This window comes from Halichoeres trimaculatus, unplaced genomic scaffold (genome assembly GCF_033239565.1).
Source record: "Halichoeres trimaculatus isolate MK-OKI-2021-1 unplaced genomic scaffold, fHalTri1.1 fHalTri1_scaffold_13, whole genome shotgun sequence".
In the NCBI taxonomy this organism is placed as follows: Eukaryota; Metazoa; Chordata; class Actinopteri; order Labriformes; family Labridae; genus Halichoeres; species Halichoeres trimaculatus.
In genome coordinates, this window is record NW_027437191.1 from 16,510,413 (window position 1) to 16,532,582 (window position 22,170).

Sequence of the window (22,170 nt, forward strand, 5' to 3'; positions counted from 1 at the left end):
CACACACCCACACACACACACCTATTGAATTACATAAGAAAGTCCCTGAATAAGGGTACGATGCTTATGAGCTCATATTCCAGTGTTAGGGTTGCTGCCATTTTCTGCTCATGTCATGTTGAGTTCAATATCTTGATAAAATTGTGGTGTACAGCAGGTTATATATGCAGAGCATAATATAATAAATGAGAACTACAAGCTGACCAGGAATAATCTCTCTCACTGACTTAATGTAACATTACATCTCTTTAAACTGATCACAGATCAGAACATGGCTCTTTGCTTCAGGCATGAAGGGATTCACTGTTTTCATCCCTGCACATTATCACTATCTACAACCTTTTTCCCAAATACTAAGTCGCAAAAAATAATGTTTAACATTATTTTATATATATATAATTTAGAGTTATCAGTACATCCAAAATTAAAGCAGCCTATTTTGAATTTGATAGTAAGTCAGTGGTGCTTTAGTGTTAGTTTCACTTTTATCAGGTGACAGAGGTAAAAACAAGGTTTTCTTTGATAATCTTTCCTGAGCGTGTCAGCGTATTGTACATGTTTTAATTTTGTTTTAAGATATGTCTTCTATCAAAACAAAAATATTTTTGTTGAAAAAGCCAACACTGTGATTTTTTTCCTCATCTCACATTATGATTACCTGCACTGTTGCCTGGCTGATTGGGATCCCTAGTCCTTAGGTGGTATAGATATAGTATCAGATAGTTGTTTTTAGAAATCAAGAGAAACATACAACCACAAAAATAAAGTTATCTGTTCAGGACTGGGAGTAAATAACTAATTTAGCAATAAAAATAGTAATGTGCTTTACTTTTATCAGTTCATTTGGAAATTCATGGACAACAATAACTTTTATCAAAGAGCTAACATACTGATGGATTACCCCTTACAAAAACTTTGAAACTATTTTGATAATCTGTTAATTAAGGGCAGCAGTGGCATACACCTTACATTGGCTGGTCTAGTAAATTTGTTTAGCATTCTGTAACCTTACTGTTAAACACTTCAAGTTATCACGCAAGTGTTGCTTGTTGGACAAAATGTATCCTATGGAAATCTCTAAATATAAATAACCCATCTGTAGAGTGGTTATTTCTGCTAGAACAGGAAATAAATGTATTGTGTGTCTTGTTCCTCAAAAGTAACATCTGCTCTTTTCTTACATTACTATTTACACAAACAAAACAGAGCCTGAAAGTCGAATAAATGAACTTTTATTACACTTTTGGACTGTTGTACATTGTGACAGAATAGCAGTGAAGTACAGATCTTACAATGCATAACCATCTCAAACAGAAGCGCCAGTTTTCTTCTCATCACACAGGATGTAATGCTGCAATCTGAAGTATGAGGGGAGCTCGTTTCAGGGAAGGAGTTTGTTTTGACAGAAACCAGACTAAAGCTTCCGTCTACTGTAAATCTTGTTGATCTGTTGTGGTTTGGTTATGAAATGTGAGCTAGCAAAATGCCAAAGATGATGCGTGTGAATACCCAGCCTGTGTTCATGGAATGCAAACAGTCTTTTATATGTACAGTAGATTCACAGTAACAGTACACAGACACAGGGAGGGCGAAGAGAAGGGCCAAATACTGGAACTATGAAGTCAGTCCTGAAGCTGAATACTGCCTCATTAAAAAAAACACTCACATGGGTGATTTCTTATTATATGGAAATCCCAAATGTTATAAGGGTAGCGTTACATCTTACAGTAACAGCTGTCACTGATAAACCACAAATAGGGTCCTAATGTGACGTTTATATACACACAAACATACATACTGGCATGTCGCTACAGTAAATCAAACACTCTAAAGAGAGATTAGATTCATTCATGAGACATTTCTTGTAAAATCAGAAAGAAATCTACTGATAAGCCTTTTGATAACATCATATGATAGACACAAAGCTGTGCTCACTCTTTGGAATCCCAGGTTAGATCAGATATTCCAATAATCAACTGTAATATACTGATTTAGTAATTTTTGTGATGTTTAAATTTTAATATATATGTTACAAATTAAAACACTGGTACATGTGATCATATTCATACAAAATGTGCCAACACACAACTGTGAACATTCAACATTAAATTTGAAGGAGGCCAGCACAGCATGTTTGAAAGAAAAACCATGAAACAGTAATTTTCCCATCACAGTCACAGCATTTCAGTGTTCATGTTTATGATATCTAGAGCTCTCCGGGATTAACAGAAAGAGACAAAGCGCTCATTATCCTGTTTGTTTCCATTAGAGAAACCTTTGTCATCATCATCGTGAGCAAATCCAGATGCTACAGCAATGACATCAACTCCAATTTATGCACACACACTCATACACACATACTTGTACACAAATAACATCTGACTATCACATAAACAGTCTTTAAAAGCTGTTTGGGTTTTTGTTTTGTTTTTCAAAATCAGGGGTCTCTAATGTTTTCAATTCTGTGTAACCAAAGCTGTCATCATTCAGTGTTAGTGCGTGTATGTTCATGTGTGTGAGACAGTCTTAGTAGCTGTTTGTTAAACATCCACAAGAGAAAAAAAAGACAGAATATTTGTTCATGCCAGAAACTTCCAGATAAAAGTTTTATGAAATGTTAAACTTCATGAACTGTACTAGTAACTTTTACTACGACAACATTTGTTATCTTGGAGACACTTTGAACTGGGGTACGCTGTTCATTTATATTTTCATACTTTGTCTCTTGGCGAAAGAGGCTGAATCCTCTCTCATTTTAATTCACATTGTTGCATCCCACTCGTTATCCGACAGTAGTTAAAATTAATTTACATTCCTCTATGTTCCAGTGTTTCTTCCTTCAAACCTTTTCTAGACTGAACATCCTACAGGCTGTCCACATCCATCCTATCATCTTCCAGTATCTTACCCTCAAATTAAAAAGACAAACAAGCTAGAGGCTTGAACTTAAGACTTGTGCTGTTTTAAGACACAGTTTTCTAACCTTCTAAAAGAAATTCCAGCGCTGCAGAAATGAATCTGTGACCTGTCGTCTAGTTACATTAAGTTTATTTAAAGGTTAGTAAATACTCTGCTCTAGAATTTGCCTCTCAAATGGAAAAAAAAGACTAAAACTGCAGATATGTCTGCAAAAAGCTCATGAAGCTGGAAATGTTAAGTTTCTTGCTTTTATGCTACATGATACTTCAATGGGGATACTTCCTCTCAGGGTGCAGGGGGAGGGGTCTACTTACAGATTTTGGGGGCAGACAAGGATATAATCTAACATTTACTCTGCTATTTTCCTCTTGGAAGGAGGCACTAGGTGTGCAGGCAGGTCTGATGGCAGTTCATGTCCCTCCAGTTTGACTTTTATCAGGTGATTAGCCAACGCAAACTCCTCATCATCAAGCATCCCATCCTTATCGATATCTGCCAGCTTCCAGATCTTTCCCAGGACCGTGTTGGGCAGTTTGGACTTCACCATCTCCTTCTTGGCATTGGCTCCTGTTACCTTTCCGTTGACGGGGGATAAAGTGTAGAAGATCTCGTCGTATGCAGGTTTGTCACGGGCAACGACCCACTCTGCTTCGTCAATGCCCTCGCCAGCTCCTTCACCGTAGCCGTGTCCGAACGGACCGTCTAAAGTACCGTCAAATGCACCGCCCTTTACCACCGGATTGGGACGCTGGGTTTCTTCTTGGCGGACCAGGACCATTAAGCCAGCAATGTCATTGGCCAGCATGTCATCTACTGCTTCCAGGAGTTTTGGCTTCAGTGGCTGGAATTTGTTGAGATCCTGAGCTTGGAGTTGGTCCTGAAAAAGTCCAGAAAAACAACAGCAACTTAAGTTAAAGTTAACTATCAGGGCATCATCTACTAACAGTGAAGCAGCCTTCCTCCTGCTTACCTGCATCTTCTTCAGATTAGGAAAATCTCCAGGTGATATCTGATGCTCTCTTTCGATGCGTTTGTAGATATCTCCCAGGCTGCTGATCAGTTCCTTCTTCTTGTTCTCCTTCCCAAACACAGAGGGCATCTCTTTCTTCAGTGAGCTGATGATGTAGGCATGGACCTGAAGAGTGAAAACAAGAGATGGTGAAGTACACAGCTGCTGGTTGACTGACTTTGATTGTGTTTTTAAGAGTGATACATCATACCCTCTTTCCAATAACATAACACCACCTCCTGTAGTCTAAATAACATTTTCTTATTATATTTCGGTCTGAAGGAGGATTTGGATGAGCTCTCAACAGCCACTCAATTTTAGTGTGTCTCTCTTTAAATCCAAATAAGCCCCTATTACCTTGCCCCTTTCTTCTGCTTGTAATAACAGAGCACAAGCTGTCAGTGTCCCCAGAAAAATATCTGCATTAGAGGGCAAAGTGCTGCTGTATATATTTGAAACTGAGTCAGAGGTAGCTACAGAAAACAAAAAGACTTTTCTGAATGGTCAGTTTTTAACTTTGAGTCATTTTACTACTGGTTCTATACGTCTGCTTGTCATAGAGACAGATTTATAGATTGATAATATGTAGATTTAAACACGTGTAAAGTCTAAACCAGTGGTCCCCAACCCCTGGGCCGCAGACCAGTGCCAGTTCGTGGGTCAATTGGTACCGGGCCGCACATAAAAAATACTCAACTTACATTTTCTCAGTTTGATTTATTGTCTAATTCTGAACAATGTTTTATTTTGAAAAATCACCAGATTCTCTCGGTCATACCCATCTATGACTCATTTTTGACGCCAAACCCCCCAAGCTAGCAAAATGGACAAAAAAAACATCTTTGGAAAGTTTCTTTAGGCAGGGTAAAAGAGCCAGTGAGAAGACAGAAGAATAGCCGGTCTGTGAAAATATTGTCTGACATTAAACTGGTCCGTGGTGCAAAAAAGGTTGGGGACCACTTGTCTAAATCATGTTTCTTGACCTTATGGATGTAACAAAGTGGTGGGTATTGAATGTAGATTAGTGAAGGTGACACAAGGTGAAGAAATACTTCATAAATACGCAGCAACATGGAGATGGTAGAGCGCTTCATTCTATCAGTTCCTACTCATTAGAGTAAATCCATGACAGGGTTTTACAAAGCAACGCTCTGAGAGTGGCTCACAAAGTGAGAAGGCAGGTACAACTATAATCACTCACCAAGTGAGGTCAAAAAACAAGTGGATTCTGATCAGACCATCAGTCGGTATGCGATCATCCCTAAGAACTATTTTGGCTTATTTACATTTTGTGGGTGAGAGAAAACTCTAGACATCGAAATTCTTGAGAAAATTACATTTCCAAGCTTTAACTCTGAATCTATTTTGAGTTGGAAGCACAAAACCAAAAGTTTCCTTTAAGTCCCTGAAGAAAAAGGAGTGTGTAGAATAACAGCTGCTGATTCGATGTTGAACAGAACTGGCTCAGCATCAAATATGTAGATACAGGAAGGATAACTGGATCCTTTGGGACACAATGCAGCTGACACACAGGCAGACATCCTTTACTTAATGTATTTCAATGCTAAGGATGATCACTGGATTGATTTTAGAACAAAAATACTTTCATTACACTTGTACTTATGGATTCTTTGTCTGTCTGGTTTTGAATCGTTATAATTCAGATTCCTGTGTAGATGATTTTATGTTGGACTTTCAACAAACGGCCCGAAACTAACATCACAAGACCCCGTCTGTTCCAGCTCTGGAGTCTGGGGACACTGAACACTCCTATAACCATAAATCTCTCAGATTATCTTTTTTGACATTTGTTTTCAATATTCAGCACAAACTAAAGATGACCGGAGTGATGGGAAAACTTGTATTTGTTTTGTTGCTTGGTGATGAATGTGTTTTTTCTTCCCTGAATCCACCTCAAGTCCTTGAAACTCATCCCGAAACACACACAAACACAAAAAAACACACACACACCCTATCAGTTGTCACACAGGAAAATTGCACTCATTACTCTTCTTGATAAACCTGTGTGCGTGTGTGTGTGTGTGTGTGTGTGTGTGTGTGTGTGTGTATCCCTAATGTTTCCTTGAACAGGCAGCGAACTGTCGCCTCTCATACCTGACTTCCTGTCCCAAGGAGGAAACAGGAAGCAATTCACCGAGAGGAAAACCACCACATTTGTCTGCATCTATTAGCTGTGTGACAGGGACAAGCCTTTTCTGTCAAGGTTTACAGCTGCACAGGGACAGAGTGAGTGATAGGAAGAGAAACAGGAACACATACACACTCTCACACACACACTTGTTAAATAACACTGGCTTTACTACCTTTGCTAATCTGGCTCTCTTGATTAGATCATTGAGTTTTCGGAGCGCAGCATTCCTCGGTAAAGACTGGATGTCCTTGAATAAATCCTGCTCCTCTGCTTCAAACAGCTTCCTGTTGTCAGGAATGAGCAGAGGGTGGGACCAGAAGGATCCGATGTAGACACGGATCACCTGTCAGAAAGAGAGGCGAAGGAAATCAACAGCAGGAAAAAAACAAGATAAAAAATGGTACATAGAGCAAATGGCATTTCATCACACCGGTGGAATGTACAGACTGATAGGCACCAGCTATGAATACAGAGTTCATATAAACTGAAAAACTAAAATCACTGTTTCTCTAACGAAATAAGTCAACTTTCAATTCAAGATTTTCAAAATTTTGTCTTAAAACCCTTAAAGGAGTTTTTAAGAAAAAAAAAAAACAAGTTAAATGTAATACTCCTTTCAAATGACTTGCAGAAGCAAACTGGACAATCAGAGAGAAGATTTATGCTTTTTCAGATTGTTAACATCTGAAAGCAAATGCTGCTAAACAGGCTGGGTATTTCATTATACAATCATTATACAAACAGCTTCTGTGACACACAGAAATTTCTAGTTTCATTGTACATGCACTGATCAGAGTGACGAAGAACGCCATGATATTTAGGCACTGCGCTGATTGGCTGCCTACATGTTGTCAACGGGGTAAACCAACTAATGCAGAGGCTGAAAAACACCAAATCAAATGTGTTCAGTGCTACAGAACGGCTACCAACAAGCGCTTTCCATGTCTGGCTTGAACCTTTGACATCTTGATTCTATAACACCGAAGTAAAACCACAACAGTGTAGGAGGAAAAGGTGTGGTTTCAAATGCAAGCCCACGCAAATCACTCCTGTTTTTGCATCACCAAGGAAGCCAATTTAAATCTCTTTGTGAAAGCTTTTTTTCAGGAAGTGGGCAGAAACAATGTAGAGGGGTTTCCTCGTCTTCCTTCTTAATGAGTAGCTGAAGATTTCTCTCCTTTAGGTTTTTGGATGCAACAAGTATACTGTAGTTTCACTTGACTTTGAGCCAACTTAAATGCACTGCATGGATAAACAATATTTTGCCTCTACAGCAGAGAATTTATGTACTTCTGTGATTTTCTGAGTCTGTAGAAATTTAGAGTTGAAAGTTTCGTGCAATTATGCACTGACCGTGTGCAGCAGAGCTAACTGTTAGTGCTAGCAGCTGCTCTAATGCCCATTTCCCGGTGTATTTCAAAACCCCTAAACTGCTTCTATATCGTTGCCTGCTTCAATAATAGCTTTTCTTCTGTGTTTTTTTTTATGAGACATACACTGCATGATGTGATTTGGCTGCTACTGTCACCTGTTGGCTTTGATGTGCACTGCACCATGAACCATGGAATTTCTTAAAACTGCCTTCACAGTTTTTGCTACCTGTATCATTCCTGTCACATGTACACTAATGAACATATTGACAGGGGAGCTTAAGGATATTGCCATAACACTTATTTTGAGCAGTGCCCTGCTTTCACTAGGCTTTTGTCAGACACAGGCATTTACAATATCCTGCCAAAACAAGGTTTTCTCATAGAGATGTGAGTGTGATTTGACTTTACCAAAACAATATGAACTCAAAGTTTCTAATGGGAAATAAAAGCAAAAGGAGCAGTAATTGCAGTTTTCATACATCTTAGTACTGTGTTCTGTTTACATTTCTATTCTGCGTTTATGGGCCCATTATTTTCACATCACTTTCTTAATGCAGCATGCTCTGCCTATCCCAGTTGACCCAGACTCTGACTTTCAGCCCAAACTTGGGTTTTCTTTCTATCTAGACTATCGTTTCTAAGGTCTGTTGTTTGTTTTCAAACTTCTCCAGCTTACCTCCGGAGTGTTGACTATTTTCCCCAGTGACCACATTAGGGCACCGTACACTCTCATCAGCTGCTGGGTCTCAATCTGGTCAGCCTTGTTCAGCACAACTCTGAGGACATAGGGACACAAAAGAAGAAGGTTAAAAAGCCAAAATATCTGTTAGTGCCGATACTGAGACAAGATCCACTTTTCACAGATGTGTAGAATCTGACATATCTGTCCGTCACAGTACCTGATCTTGTCCTCATGGTTCTTCAGGGCCTTTATCACCTCTGAGAACTCATCAGAGATGTCCAGTTTGTGGGCGTCGAAAAGTAATATGATCCGGTCGACTCGCTCTGCAAACCACTCCAAGATAGCCGCAAAGTCATAGCCTGAAGGGAAGGAGGAGGAGAGAATCAAGAAAAACTGTTGGGATGTGAAGGAAACAGTGAAAATGAGATTGAAAATGTTGACAGGAGAGGTTAAGATCAATCAAATCTGTTTCCTCTATTTCCTGTTTCTCTGCTCCCATCTCATATCCTTGTCATAGCCATTTTATTTCTGGTGTAAGTAAACTTGACAGAAGAATAACCTGCCCACATGAAGTAAAGCCTAGCATGAATGAGTTTTTATGATTAATAATCCACTCTATGTATTATCTGAGACCTAAGCCATGAACCTCAGCTGTGGTGTTGCAATTTTCCCAGGAGGGAACCATAACACTAGCTTCAGGTCATGGAAGAGGCGATATGAAGGACGCCCTTATTACAACACGCTGAGAGAAAAGAATGTGTGTTTGTTGAGCGAGGCTGCGCTGCCAGGGGTCAACTTAGTGGATTTATAAACCTGAATAATGAGGAGAGAAAGCACTAACACTGATGTTTCCTCATCTTATTTGGCCGAGATCTGATTTCTCTAAGTGTTAAAAATGTTCAGCAATGAATGAAGGTGGCTTAAAATGCATGACAGAGTTAATCCTTTCCAAATTCCTCTATAATGCAGGAATAAATGAATCACTGATGAAGGCTGTCAGCAAGAGTACACAATTTCCTCCTTTGACTTTCTCTCCTTCTCAAGGACAAAGCTGACTCTTACCTAAAGGTTTTTTTATGAGGGGACCAAGAACAAAAGGACGGGACAACAGATTACTGTGGTAAAAAATCAAACCAACATGTAAGGACTACAAAGAAGTTAAGTGTGAGTGGTTAAGCTGTTGGATTGTGGAGTATCAGCTCTTTTTGTTATAAAGCACGCACTTTAGTAGGTTTATGTTAGTACAAAGAGTGTCAGATTGACTTTTTCTGGTAAAAGCTTCGCTGTTCAATGAAAAATCAACAAGTTTGAATATACCTTAGTGTGACTCCATCCTAATGGAACGGCCACACCAAACGCGAATTTGCATTGAGATTACATACAAAGTCAATGCAAAGACGCATTTAGACTACAATTCGCCTCAGACGGCGCGTTAGACACGTTTGGCACGGCGCATTTGGAGCGTTCGCACGTTTGGGCGTCAGACACTTAAACGCTCGAGTTGGAAATATTGAACTTTCAACGCGAATTCGCGCAAGGCTGTGCCGTGGCAGCCAATCAACGATGACACTCCTCGACGATGTCATTTATTTGATGACGTTGGGGGGGAACCGCCACCTGCTCCAACTCCAACCCTGCTGGAAGATAGAGGAGAAAACAATCAGTGCGGTGTGTCGTTATCCAGAGTTTTATGATACGACGTGTGTACTCTACAGAGACCGGAAAAAAAGGAGCAGGCTTGGGTGAAAGTTGCTGAGGAGACAGGTTTTGAAGGTAAGTTCTGTAAATATTCGTTTCAAGCTGGATTTGCCTGCACGGGTCATCACTGAGTCTGACTGTGTTTTCCTCTGTGGAGTTTTGAGCCTGATAGAGAGGAGGGAGGAGCAGGGCAGGGGCAGCCAGGGAAAAGAAGGAAGTTCTCTGCGGTCCTCTCTTTCCTCGACCCCTTCATTATTCCCAGGGAGACCTCCGGGAACATGGGTCGGGGGGCGAGGATGAGGTCGCAGGGAACAGCCAGGCAGGGCCAGTGGAGGTGGATTACCAGGGAAAGGCAGCAGGCCTTGATTGTGATCTCCAAGGCTTTCATGCACTCTCCTGTCGCGCTTTTGAAACCACAGCTCATTGTTTTTCAGATGCTCTTTTGGGCTCCCGGTCTTTGAATGAGCGGGCTCTCTACTCCGCCAGCCCCTCAGCTGGTCAAAATAGTCCAGCGTCCATACTCGGGCGTTCACGAGGAACGTTACAGGCATGTCGCATGTTTGAATTTGCGAGTTTGTGTTTGGTGTGGCCGCGGCATGAGACCTCCTTTTTACACACTGCTGCTTCTTCTTAGGGAGGGATAGTTTCTGTACATGATGGATGATTTTTACTGCTTTTATGTGTATTAGTCAATAAAATGTCATGTACAAGCCCTGGTGGCTTTTTACTCTGACTTATTTTGTTGATTATTCATTAAGTCCTTATTGGAATGTAGGAAAACTTTAACAGTCATAACACCAAGTATAGAAAAGACATCATTTCATAAACGCACCTGTCTTTATGCTCTAAAAGAAGAGAAGGGACACAGCTGATTGGAGCATGACTATAAAGCTTTAGCAAAGAGACGGATACCTTGATATGCTGAATTTAAGTGGATTGTTCTTCACTTGGTTCAGGGAAAAAACATGATGGTAGCTTCACAACTTCAACCCAAAACCTCAAATGTAGTAAGTAATTACCAACTTTCAGCTGAGACTTCCTTTTCTGTGCCCTGCATAGTTTACAGTTCAGTGAGCAACTTAAGGAGTGGGCATGTGTCAAGATCCAAGGCAGGGTTAAGCCTCAAAATAAGTCTGCAAAATAAAAACTAACTTGTTGAGTTATCGTTTCTCTGGCCTGCAACTCTTTTGATTCTGGTGAGTCTTGGTTTCCCTGTAAATGTGTAGTTCCTTGAGGTTTTATCAAGGCAGTTGTCTTGTCATTTACTTAGAGACAACACTTTTTTAGATTGCCAAAACAACACATGAAAGCTTTGTTGGGTCTGTCCACAAGAGGAAGATACAAAACTCTAAGTTCTTTGGTAACTTTTGATCCACATCATGAAAAACAGGTCGGCTCTTGTGAAAAAAGCAACTTTGGCAGTCAGGTTTAAATTTTCCAATTTATTTTTAAAATGTGTTGTTATTCAGGCCACTACTAACAGATTCTGCCTTTTTATGTAAAAGCTCTTAAAAGAGATTGGTGTGTTCCTGGAACCACACTGGTGAGAAAGTAATGATGTCTGTGTGGGCAGGTAAACACACACAAAAACAGTTTATTTCAGGTCCCTATTTTAACGACAAGAACACACCAGATGGGTCGCCAGTCTGGCCCTGCTCTGTTACGCAGTGACTGCATGATCTCTCATCTGTCACCAAACACTGGCTGCGTGTTCAGTCCGGCACCTTGCAGATCTAGCGGCGCCAGACCGGTGACGCATCTGGTGTATTTTGGCCTCAAAGCCTGAGGGTGGCGCTTGAGGGGAGTTGTGAAAATAAACCCAACAAGGTATGGGAGGTAACTTGAAATGTTTTTTTCAGATGGTGTAAAAAAGACAACATACAACTGAAGAAACTCAAAACAAACTGCCTCTAATGCACAAACGCCAATACATTTTTCTTCCCCAAACCATTTGACAAGAGCCAAGTGAAGAACATGTATCAGTCCATTAATTCCTCAAAGTATCGCTTTCATTAGTCTTTTGCAGCTGGCTGTTTTCAGGTGTTCATGATCAATACCTCCATAAGGACATCTATGAAGGCAGCTATAGCCTGACATCTCCTCATCTGGGTGTGCCCCCCCACACACACACGTACACACACACACAGACAAACACAAACACACACAGAAGATAAATACAATGGTAAAAAACAATGCAACTGAGTGAGACTAAACCAATGAGAACAGAAACATGAGACACAAAACACGCAAAGATCAAAATACAAATGACGCATAAAAATGAGAAATGTAAAAACTTATGGATGGCGTTTGATGAGAAAAACAAAATGAAACCATGAATACACAAAAACAAAGGCTCCATTACACACACACAGAAACACACTGTCTCTAGAGACAACACAGCTGTGCTGACTCAGTAGAGGTTAATGTTGGCCTGTATTTTATATCCAGCAGACAATAGCAGGGTCACACCTCACTGTGCCGCTTATTTGGTTTGACAACATGTTCAGAGACTTTGACTAAATAAACAGAAACACACAGAGTGGATGTGGGTCTGTAACAATCAAATTATCTCCAGTTGTAAACTAAACGTTAAAGTCTGTTTATGCTAACAGAACATTTATCCTCAGTTTGTTTTGTCTCAACAGAAAAGCTGCAGAAACTATGTTTGCATGACAAAGACTGATTAAGACCCAACCCTGCTATGAAGTAATGTGCTGAACTCTGATGACCACAATGTTTCAAGTGCTTATTTAGGCAGTGTGAGTTTATGAAAATGTCTTTTGGAGGAGCACAGCTGCTTGGAGCAGGGCTGACAACACAAAAAGTACAATACAAAGTGTCATAATGGAGAAATCACAACGTCATTATTTGACAAAGTCCTACTATGATTAACCTCTGAGGTATATCAGAATTCATGTTCAGCAAGCCTTACCCTACAAAAACAGCTTTGAACCCTGCTCGGTTGATTTCAGCTTTTAGGAGCAAACACACAAAAAAGAGAAATCAAGAGCAGACAGCGAAAGAAGTAACAAAGAAATTTAAAGATGGACAGAGAGGAACAGTGAATGAATGTGGGAAAGACTAAATAACAGTGTTCTTTAATTCTTCCTGCTCTTTTGTTTCTGTTAGCGGTTGGTATGGCAATGCCAGCATTCAGCTCTGGGAATGCCAACCTCGCCGGACACATATCAAAGTGCAAGAAAGGTGGGAGGAATTCTTGTGGGCCTTTCACGACTTAACTTTGCATCTTAAGTCATTTTATTCAGTCTGACAGCCGTGCTGGGATCTCTCAGATCAGAAAAATAATCATTGAGGTTTATCATAGCCTTGTTTGGTTACTTTACAGTTCAGTTTTGGACCAAACTGTACTTTAAATGCAAATGTACAGAAGACTGATTAGCTGCCATGATTTAAAAAAGTAAGTAATGATAAAAAAATCAAGAGGTGACATAATTCTTGGTTAACAGATGAAATATCAATGAAAAATGACATCAGAAAATACTTTTCAGATCTTTCCTACCCCAGAACTTTGATCTAATTTGCTAAAAAGTTGTTTGAATTCAGGGGAAGAGGGTCAACATGACTAATGCATAACGTGTCCCAAAGAACTCCAGAAATTATTGAATGAATTGTCAGAATGACATGTTTAACCACTTTACCTGTGAATTCACCCATAAGAATACTATTCACGCAAACTCCTCTTATGAATATTTATGGCTTAAAATGCTCCTAACATAAAGACATCTTAGCAGAAAGTTTGACTGGTGTCAAATACAGATGTGTGCACATTAGAAGTTGTCACCTTGGTGATCAGCAGCACTAGGATTACAAGTCAGTTGAACTACTTTTAGTCTTAAAGGCCTGAAAGGCCAGTCACATGTTGTGTCCGAGCTGTAACACCTGCCACCAGCCAGGCCGTAGCTTGAATTAATTGTGACTGTTTTGAGGCTGTACTTCTCAGGTGTAAACAAGCGCAGGTGACAGCTGGCCTGGCAGGGCATTAGTTTGTTTTAGAAAGTGGAGATTAAGTTGTGTCTGGTTCAACTGGCATTTGGCCATCCAGCATCATTAACCTACAAGGAGGATCAAAAACTGGTCATTCTGTCTCTGTTAGTAGCCACGATTACATGTGGAGTTTCTCGTCTTTCCGAATGGAATCTTTCCGAATGACTTTCCCGAAAACACTGGTCTACATGGAAAGGAATATTCCAATCTCTGGTCTACATGCGGTGCGATAATGAAACAGAATAGTCAATGGGGCATGCGCAGAAAAACTTAAACATCGCGAGATTTATCAAAGCTGGAGGACGACAGTTTGTTTATCACGGTGTTGCAATACTCTGTATTGCGAGTTTGTCGTCCGTCCAGTCTTGAAATTATGTTCGGTTCTTTTACAGTTTGGATCAAAAACAAACTTTCAGCAGCAGTCCAGTGCTGACGGCTCGCCGGCATTTTTAAAGTTGAGGAACGTCTCTAGTTGTGTCTTACGTCATATCTGAGCATGCGCTGAAAGAATGTACCCTGACAGCTTTCCGTCTGAGTGGATACATGATTCCTCAATCGGTTTGGGAAAGGAATATTCCACCTCTGTGAAACTGATTAAATGTCCATTCAGATTGGCACTTTTCTTTCGGAATGAGGTGTACACAAAGGTTAAATTCTTTCCGTTTGAGCAAATAAACCGAATGCAAGCGGACTATTTGGGTCCATGTAGATGTGGCTAATGTCAGCCACACTCAGAAAAAAAACAGCTGGACCTTGCTCAGACTCTGACACTAGCAGAGTTAAATCAGCTTTCCCTAATTTCTGAGCTTTTCTTAAATTTAGGCGAGTCTGTGAAATTGAATTTAAACCTCTGTTCAAACACTGACACTGGTCACAAGAAACATCACTAATACTAAAAGTGATGGTAAAATGGCTTTTTTTAAATCATTTGAGAGAGGTGGGAGCTTAGTGAAGTTGGGGCCTTTTTATTCAGGGTACTGGGAATTAATAAATGCAAAAAAAGGAGTTTTATTGTGTGAGTCAAAGCTCATGTAAGTATAACTGAAACTCAAACATAAACTCAAACAATTCAGGCATAAACAAGCTAATACACAATCTGTTATCATAGTATCAAATCAAAGCTGCACTTTAAGTGTTCAGATTTGTTGTGTCAGTGCCTGTGTGCCTGCCAGTGTGTGTGTATGACAGAGAGAGTGCGTGAGTGAGTGTGTGTGTGTGTGTGTTTGAGAGATAGAGCACATTCAAAGCTTCTTTTTTTGTCACTGCTTCCTGTTCTTTGAAATGAATGAGCCATAATCCTCCTGATAGCTAAAACCTAAAATAAACACACACACATACACACACACACACAGAAAGAACCAAAGGAAATGCTGACATGCTCGTTTGGACTTCAGTGGGATGAGGGGGCTGCAGCCGAGTGGGTCAAAGTGAATGAACACTGACATATTGTCTCTCTGTCTCTCTCACACACACACACACGCACACACTCACAGAGGAAGATAGTAGTGTAAGTGTCATTGGTGCGCTTCTAACCTCGACTTATTCTCTGTTTCTCTCCTGACAGGATTCCTGGTGTGTCGATCACACTGATGCTCTCCAGCACTGGGTTAGGCAGCTGGGCGCACACAAACCTGGTACACACACACACATACACACACATAAGGAAAGAGAGGATGGTTTGAAAAAAAAAAAAGCGGACAGAAGTGTAAAACGTTTTAATAACAAACATCCTCCCTCTCGCTGCGCCTCTGTCTCTGCTCCTCTTCCTCTCTCAGCCTCCAGCTGTATCAATACCAACAGGTTAGTGGTCGTCCTCACTGTGAACCCCCATAATCCCCTGAGGAGAGGACTTACTTTTTGCCAGCTTTTTTTCTTTTTCCTGAAGGATGACTCTGCAGAGATCTCTGCCTGTCTTACTCTCTCTCTGCCTGTCTGGCGCTCTCTCACAGAGGGCCATTAAAAGAGAAGAGCCTGACCAGTGAGCAGAGGGAAATTCAATCAACCAGGAATGTAGAGCTCTGGTGTGGATTCTCACTCGTACTCTCACTCCTTCTTTCTTCTCCATGCTCTTTCTCAGTGTTTCCCTTCTACGTTCAAATACTCAACCACTTACATCACTGTATTTCAGCCGGGACACACCCTTGAAGGGTACCCAACAGCCTCTGCCATCATAGCATTTCATATTATGCTTCAGTGTGTGTGTGGGTGCGTGTTCACCTGTTGAGGAATGCGTTTCCAAACGCGTTCAGCTTTCTGAAAGGTTTCTTGGGGTCGACTACCAAAGCATTGCCAGGGATGACACCTTCCGAGTCGCCGTGCATCACAGCGATGAAGGAATCTGTGGTGGGTTCAGGACCGATCCGCATTCCGGGAAAATCCTGCTCCAACAGGTAGCTGTGGAGGAGATGGTGGGACATAGCGTTAAACAAAACAACCCAGATGATAAGGCGTTTTTGGAGAAATGAACCTTACATACATTCCACTGGGAGATGTTGCCTGAGATAATACTCATGATGAAGAGGGTATTGTTTAGCTAGCGTATGTGAGCTGGAACCAAAATAGATTTTTATGACTTTGTAAGACAATAGCCCAAGCTTTACAAGCATGTTTTTTGTATTTGTGTGAAAAGAATTCTGAATTACCCAGACAGTCGTTTATGTGGTATCCAACTATTTCACAAATGCATGAAGGTTTTATACAGACCTCATTTTAGTCCTTACAGAAATGTAAAGATTCATCACAGCCACCTGTAGTAATGGTAACAGTAAAGTATCTTCAATCTATGATTTAAAGGTAGAGTCTGCAGGATTTTCCTAAAAAATAAAATGTCAATTTCTACAGGAAAAATCCTGTGTCATCATCTCCTGAAGGCCTCTATACATGTGTGTCCGTGTCTGTGTCTACCTCAACCCTCTCCTCTGCCTGTATGTTGATGTTTTAGTTGTTTTGGGACATTTCTGGGTGGATGTAAGAAAAGCTACCTCAGCCAATCACAGTGCACCCAGTGCACAAGTGACTTTGCGTGTTGATTAGTAACAAGTGACGTAAATTCCCTTCAGACCCTACCTTTAAAAAACCTGCTGTAGAGGAACTACACTATCACTAATTTTTATGGATGCACAATCCACAAAAGAAAAAAGTCAGAATGGTTAAATGTAGTTTAAATACTGATCCAATGCGTGTCTGCCTTGAGTTAGAAGCTGCTGGAAGGTTGGGGGAATAATTTACATCATCAACACAATATAAGCCAGTGCTTAGAACTCAGCAGCATGAGGTTTGATTTAGGTTTGCTTTCTGGATGAGGCCCTGGTGATTTATTGAGATAAAGTTGGAGGCATTTTGCCAAAGGTGGAGCAAAATGATCACAGATCTGCGTGTTGGAGGAGAAATATTTAGGTATTCAACCTCACAAACACACTGAAGGACTGACATGAGGTAAACGATGAGGTCCTAGCTGAATTGGTGCTTGTAGTTTTGCTAATTTAGTTTCCTCAGAGTCCAAAACAGGCAACCAGACAAGAGGCAAATATGTTGAAGTATCTGTTTAAGCTCTACCAGGACCTAGAACAGGACTGGTCAAATTTACAACTTAGACTCTTGTTTCGTTTACTAATGATGAAAAACAGTTGACCGGGGGTGAAAAGGTTAAGGGGCAGACAACCAAACACTTCACTTGATGCATGTTTGGTTTGACACAAAACCTGGGGTACATTCCCCAAATAAAGCCAAATAGTTTCCCATCTTTCAGAGAGTAGACATCTCTCATCGCTGACTCTTCATACTAATGTGTTTCAGGTCTGATAGGTCCAACCCCTATCTGTTACATCAGTGGTACAAATGAAGATGAAGTGTGTTTCTGTTGAGTTTTGCTGCCCTGACAAAGTGAGCATGGGCCATAAAAAGGGAGAGTTCGGCAGAACGCTTTAACTCAAGGAGCCATTAATCTCAGGTCTGAGATGGTGGGATGTGTTTGCATTTTAACTGTTGCCAGATGTGAGGATGGTGCACTTACACATCTCTTCAAACACACACACACACACCTTGTCAGGGGGGCCAACAGTGCCTGGCAGAGCTGTCTCTCTGCACACGTGTCTGTGTACTGTCTGTCTGTCAGCATGTATAAGTCTGTGGGGAGGTTGTGCAACAGCGACATGAACATTATGGAGAAGGGACATTTTCCAGATGCCATGAAATCATCTAAAAAATTAATAGTATAATTACACAAACATGTTAAGCTCTATCAGAAATAATGCAATTCACTGCCCTGTTTCTAACTTTATGAGCTTCATAACTTTGTGTACATGTATTAACAGTCAGCTGAGTTTGCTGCAACTACAAAGGCCAAGTGAAAAACAAACAAACTAAAGTATGTTTGGTACTTTTTCATGGTCTTTCATCTAGAAAGACGGTTGGGTCGATTAATCGGTTGGGCCGATTAATCGGTTGGGCCATCGGTTGGGCCATCGGTTGGGCCGATTAATCGGTTGGGCCGATTATGCCTGTCACCGATGCATCGACATGCAAGCCGATTATAATAATTTTTGCTCCACAGAGATTCTGTCGCATCTTCTCCTGTGTGTCTGTGTGTTGGGCTGCACACTGCCCGAGTGCCCGCCCCCTCCGTCCACCATTATGAAATGCAAGACTATAGAGTGACATTTTAACATTGTGTTAGTTGCTTTTTTGTGAGATAAACAGAGATAAATGCTACTGTTAATTCACACTTCTACCATTATCTAATGTAAGACTATAATACGGTGTTTTAACGTTGTGCAAGTTGCTCATTTTGTCTTTACATTTGTAAAAAAATTTTTTATACCTACTGTGTTTACAGTTTGACTTCTTTATTTATTGTGTTTACAGCTTGTTCTTATTTATCATTGGTTAACACTACAGTTCTTATGTTGACAGTTTTATAATTAAAGTTCCTTGTTTTTATTTGATAGTGTTCTGTCTGTCTTGAATCACATGGGTATTATAATGATTTAAGATTATATACAGTATATATCCTGTTTATATCAATGAATTTATTATATATATATATCAGCTGATATATCGGATATAAGCCGATATATTGGATATCGGCTTTTTTTTTTGCCCTCAGAATCGGTATCGGCATCGACCCCAAAAATCCCATATCGGTCGGGCTCTACTTTCATCTTACCCACATGGGTAATGTTGTGCTAATAAATATTTTAGGTAACATTTACAGTAACTTTCTTTAAATGAAACAGGTTCTGACTGTTTTATTGTGTACACACTAAAGTTTACACTCATCTAAATTCAGTTGGAGATTGTTGACTTAAAGGCGAGTTTTCTAACCTTTAGAGGAAACTTCCTTTTTGGATGACAAAAGGGTAATAAACAAAAAAACATGGATCCCAGAACACAGCATATTACATAACATTAAGAACCTCAACAACAACAGAGGCACAGACTCAATTCAAGTGTGCCCCATGTACTGAGAATACTCCTTATTGCAGCCTGGACACTTTGTTAAATGTCACTGCCCCTTCTCTGCTCCCTCATTTCCCGACCTCCAGCTGCCCTATCTCAAAAAGCCAAAATAGAAGAAAATTGTGATAAAAATGCAATCAAAACACAAATAAAAAAAAAAAATTCATTGAAAAGGTGCCAAAATGATATAATTCTGGTGATTCATGCTACAAGCAAATGTGGGGCTAGGGGTCTGAAATCCATGAACATGACATCTCCCTCTGCATCATTGTGGTTTCTGAAGAAAGACCTTTGATAAATCTGCTCTGTTGGAAACTCAGCAGGGAGAACATGGAACAAATGCAGAAAATCAATCCTTTTTCTTTCTCCCTGAAATGAAAACAGGCTCAGATTACTGACCTCTAAATAACTGCTACAGAAGAGAAACTCAAATCACCCTCCTTTTTCTCTCTGGTCAAAATACCACACAAATATCCATGTGCTCATTACAAGTGCAAAATAATAAAATAACGCTTGTCAAACATTTAAAATAGCTGCTTTACTCCTCCATTCAAGGTGTGACACCATGAATTAAGAAAGATACAGTGAATGCAGCAAATCTACACGTAGGTTACCCAGCAGTTTGTACAGTCTGTGTCTCACTACTACAATGTCGGCTCAAGCTGCTGACTAGTGGGTGCTGAAAGAGTGAAGAATTATTTGAAAAGGAAGCAAGAAGGGATCAGTGAGAATCAGATGCAGAAGAGGAAAGAGAGAGCAGGGATGTCTGCGTGGTCCTGTCTTACAGCAGGAAGTCACTAACAGCATCCTCTCTCAGGCTTTCAAAGCCTTATCCCACTAATTACTCTGTGCAGGCGAGTGTGTGCGTGTGTGTTTGTGAGTGCATACTTGTGAGAGGGGGAAGATGTTAGAAGCTGTCTTCAGAAGAGGCCCAACACCCAGCTGTTAATGTGTCCTGCTGTCACAAATACACACATGCTAAATGCAGAGATATTCCAGGTCAACTTTTCTTTACACTAGAAAGATGCAACTGCTGCACAGCTTACTTATTAAACCCATTCATAAAATTTAGCTTATCAAATCTGAATATTTGCAATGTTAGGAATATAACTGGCACTTTAATCTAAATGAAAGATCTGGATTAATGTCGCTCCTTGTCATACATAGTATTTCAGTCGTCACAAAGCAGGCAGATCCTTTTGTTTACATCATTTGTCACAGAAGCAGCACTTTTTGGGCTGCTTGTAATCTTAAAGAGAGTTCTGTGAACTACGTCCAAAGAACACCCCTTATGTTAAATTCATGGCTACATCTGTCACTCTAATTGTCTAAACTTTATGGGTAGTACACTGGTGAGTCTGCAGTACCAGACACAGCCTCATTAAGTTACATGTGAATTTGTTATGCTAGCTGTCAAATTAACTCTTTTATGGTTTCAATAAAGCCGGCAGAGGTGTGGCTCCAAACACTCAGGCTACACATGTTTTGTGTGAGAAAATGTGTTCTCTTTTATTTCCACATGTTTTTGATTGTTTTAAGGCAACTGTGTTTGGTTTATAAGCCACTTGTGAAACAGTGAGACAGTTAAGTCGGTCAGGGTGTGTCAGCCTCACCCTCTCTTTCTGGTGGCCTCTGCCTCATGTGTTAGTGTTTGATTCTGATTCCTCTTATTCACAAGAAACTCTAACAATGTGTGTGTGTGCTTTTTTTAGTTTTCTCACCGTATGAAGCTAGTCTTGCCGGTAGAGTACTGTCCCACGAGTAGGACCATGGGTTTGTTGTCAAAGTCTGCATCTTCCAGAGCTGGAGAGTGGAACTCATGAAACTTGTAGCTCTCCTCCAGCGGCAGGAGTTTGGTTTTGTAGAGTTTCTTCAGTCCATCACTGACAGTCTGAAAGACCTCTGGCTCCTTCTTCCTCCTGTCGTCAGTTCCAAGCCAGCTGAACATTGTTATTGGAAGCTTGTTGTTGGAGTATCAATGCCACTGATATGTGAAAAATGCTTGAGAGATGAAAAAAATTCAAGCTGTAGAAGATATTTCCTCACATATGAGAGGGAAAAAGTCCAAATTAATTAAAATAATAACACAAAATTTAGACTATTTGCTCTGGGCTTTCACTTAAAAAGATTTTGAAAACAACAACAACAAAAAGTCTCAAGCCAGACTGCTGCTATTTATAACACCAAGGTTCTGCCTGACATAAATTAATTTGAAATGAAAACTGTTTTGAAGTACTACCCTTGCAGTAAGTGCAATCATATACAATTTTCAAAATATTTGTGAATTTGACCAGAATTTAAACCTGACCCATCCAAAGCCCTCTCATCATCCAGTCCATTGGTCCCCTTAATTCCAGGCCACCCGAGCTCCTTGGCTAAAATAACACCACGCACGGTGAATTTGTTTTTGTTTACTTGTCTGTTTCTGTAAAAAACGCTGCTCCAAAAGCCTAATTCATGCAGGTCATGTCCAACATCACGTTACTGCTATTCAATCCCGTCCAACAGCTAGCAGAGGAATCCCAAATATGATGCACCGAGCTGCTGTCAATGAGCAACCGCCGTTATTGTCTACCGCTCCCGCTCCTCTGTCCCTTAAACGCCGTAGACCTCAGACCTGCACCGGACCAGCAATGGTTTCTGTCGTCTTCGTGTCAAAAATAACGGGTAGCCTGTCCAGCTAGCACCACGGGTTAGTTTCTGTCACAGCACAGCGCTGAATGTAGCAGCAGCTGATGGTCTGCAGCTCAATTTAAATGCCGAGTCGAAGGAAACCCGAGCCCGGCGGAAGTGCCCAAGGACTGGCAAGTCCGACCTCCACGGTCCCGCCCAGTGATGCTGGGGCTGAAGCCGGGAAGGACGACGCCATGATGGA

The 22,170-nt window shown here is 40.7% G+C and overlaps 1 protein-coding gene across 1 annotated transcript; it reads right to left on the bottom strand.

Annotated features, from left to right (window-relative positions):
- Positions 1–1,706: 1,706 nt before the first annotated feature.
- ehd3 (EH-domain containing 3) lies at positions 1,707–22,141 on the bottom strand. The gene is made up of 8 exons (XM_074685051.1): positions 21,017–22,141; positions 16,056–16,232; positions 15,372–15,469; positions 8,353–8,494; positions 8,130–8,229; positions 6,253–6,423; positions 3,890–4,054; positions 1,707–3,796 (listed from the first exon to the last, which is right to left on the bottom strand). The coding sequence occupies exons 1-8, from the start codon at positions 21,241–21,243 to the stop codon at positions 3,269–3,271; spliced, it is 1,608 nt and encodes a 535-aa protein (XP_074541152.1). The 5' UTR covers positions 21,244–22,141; the 3' UTR covers positions 1,707–3,268.
- Positions 22,142–22,170: the final 29 nt, after the last annotated feature.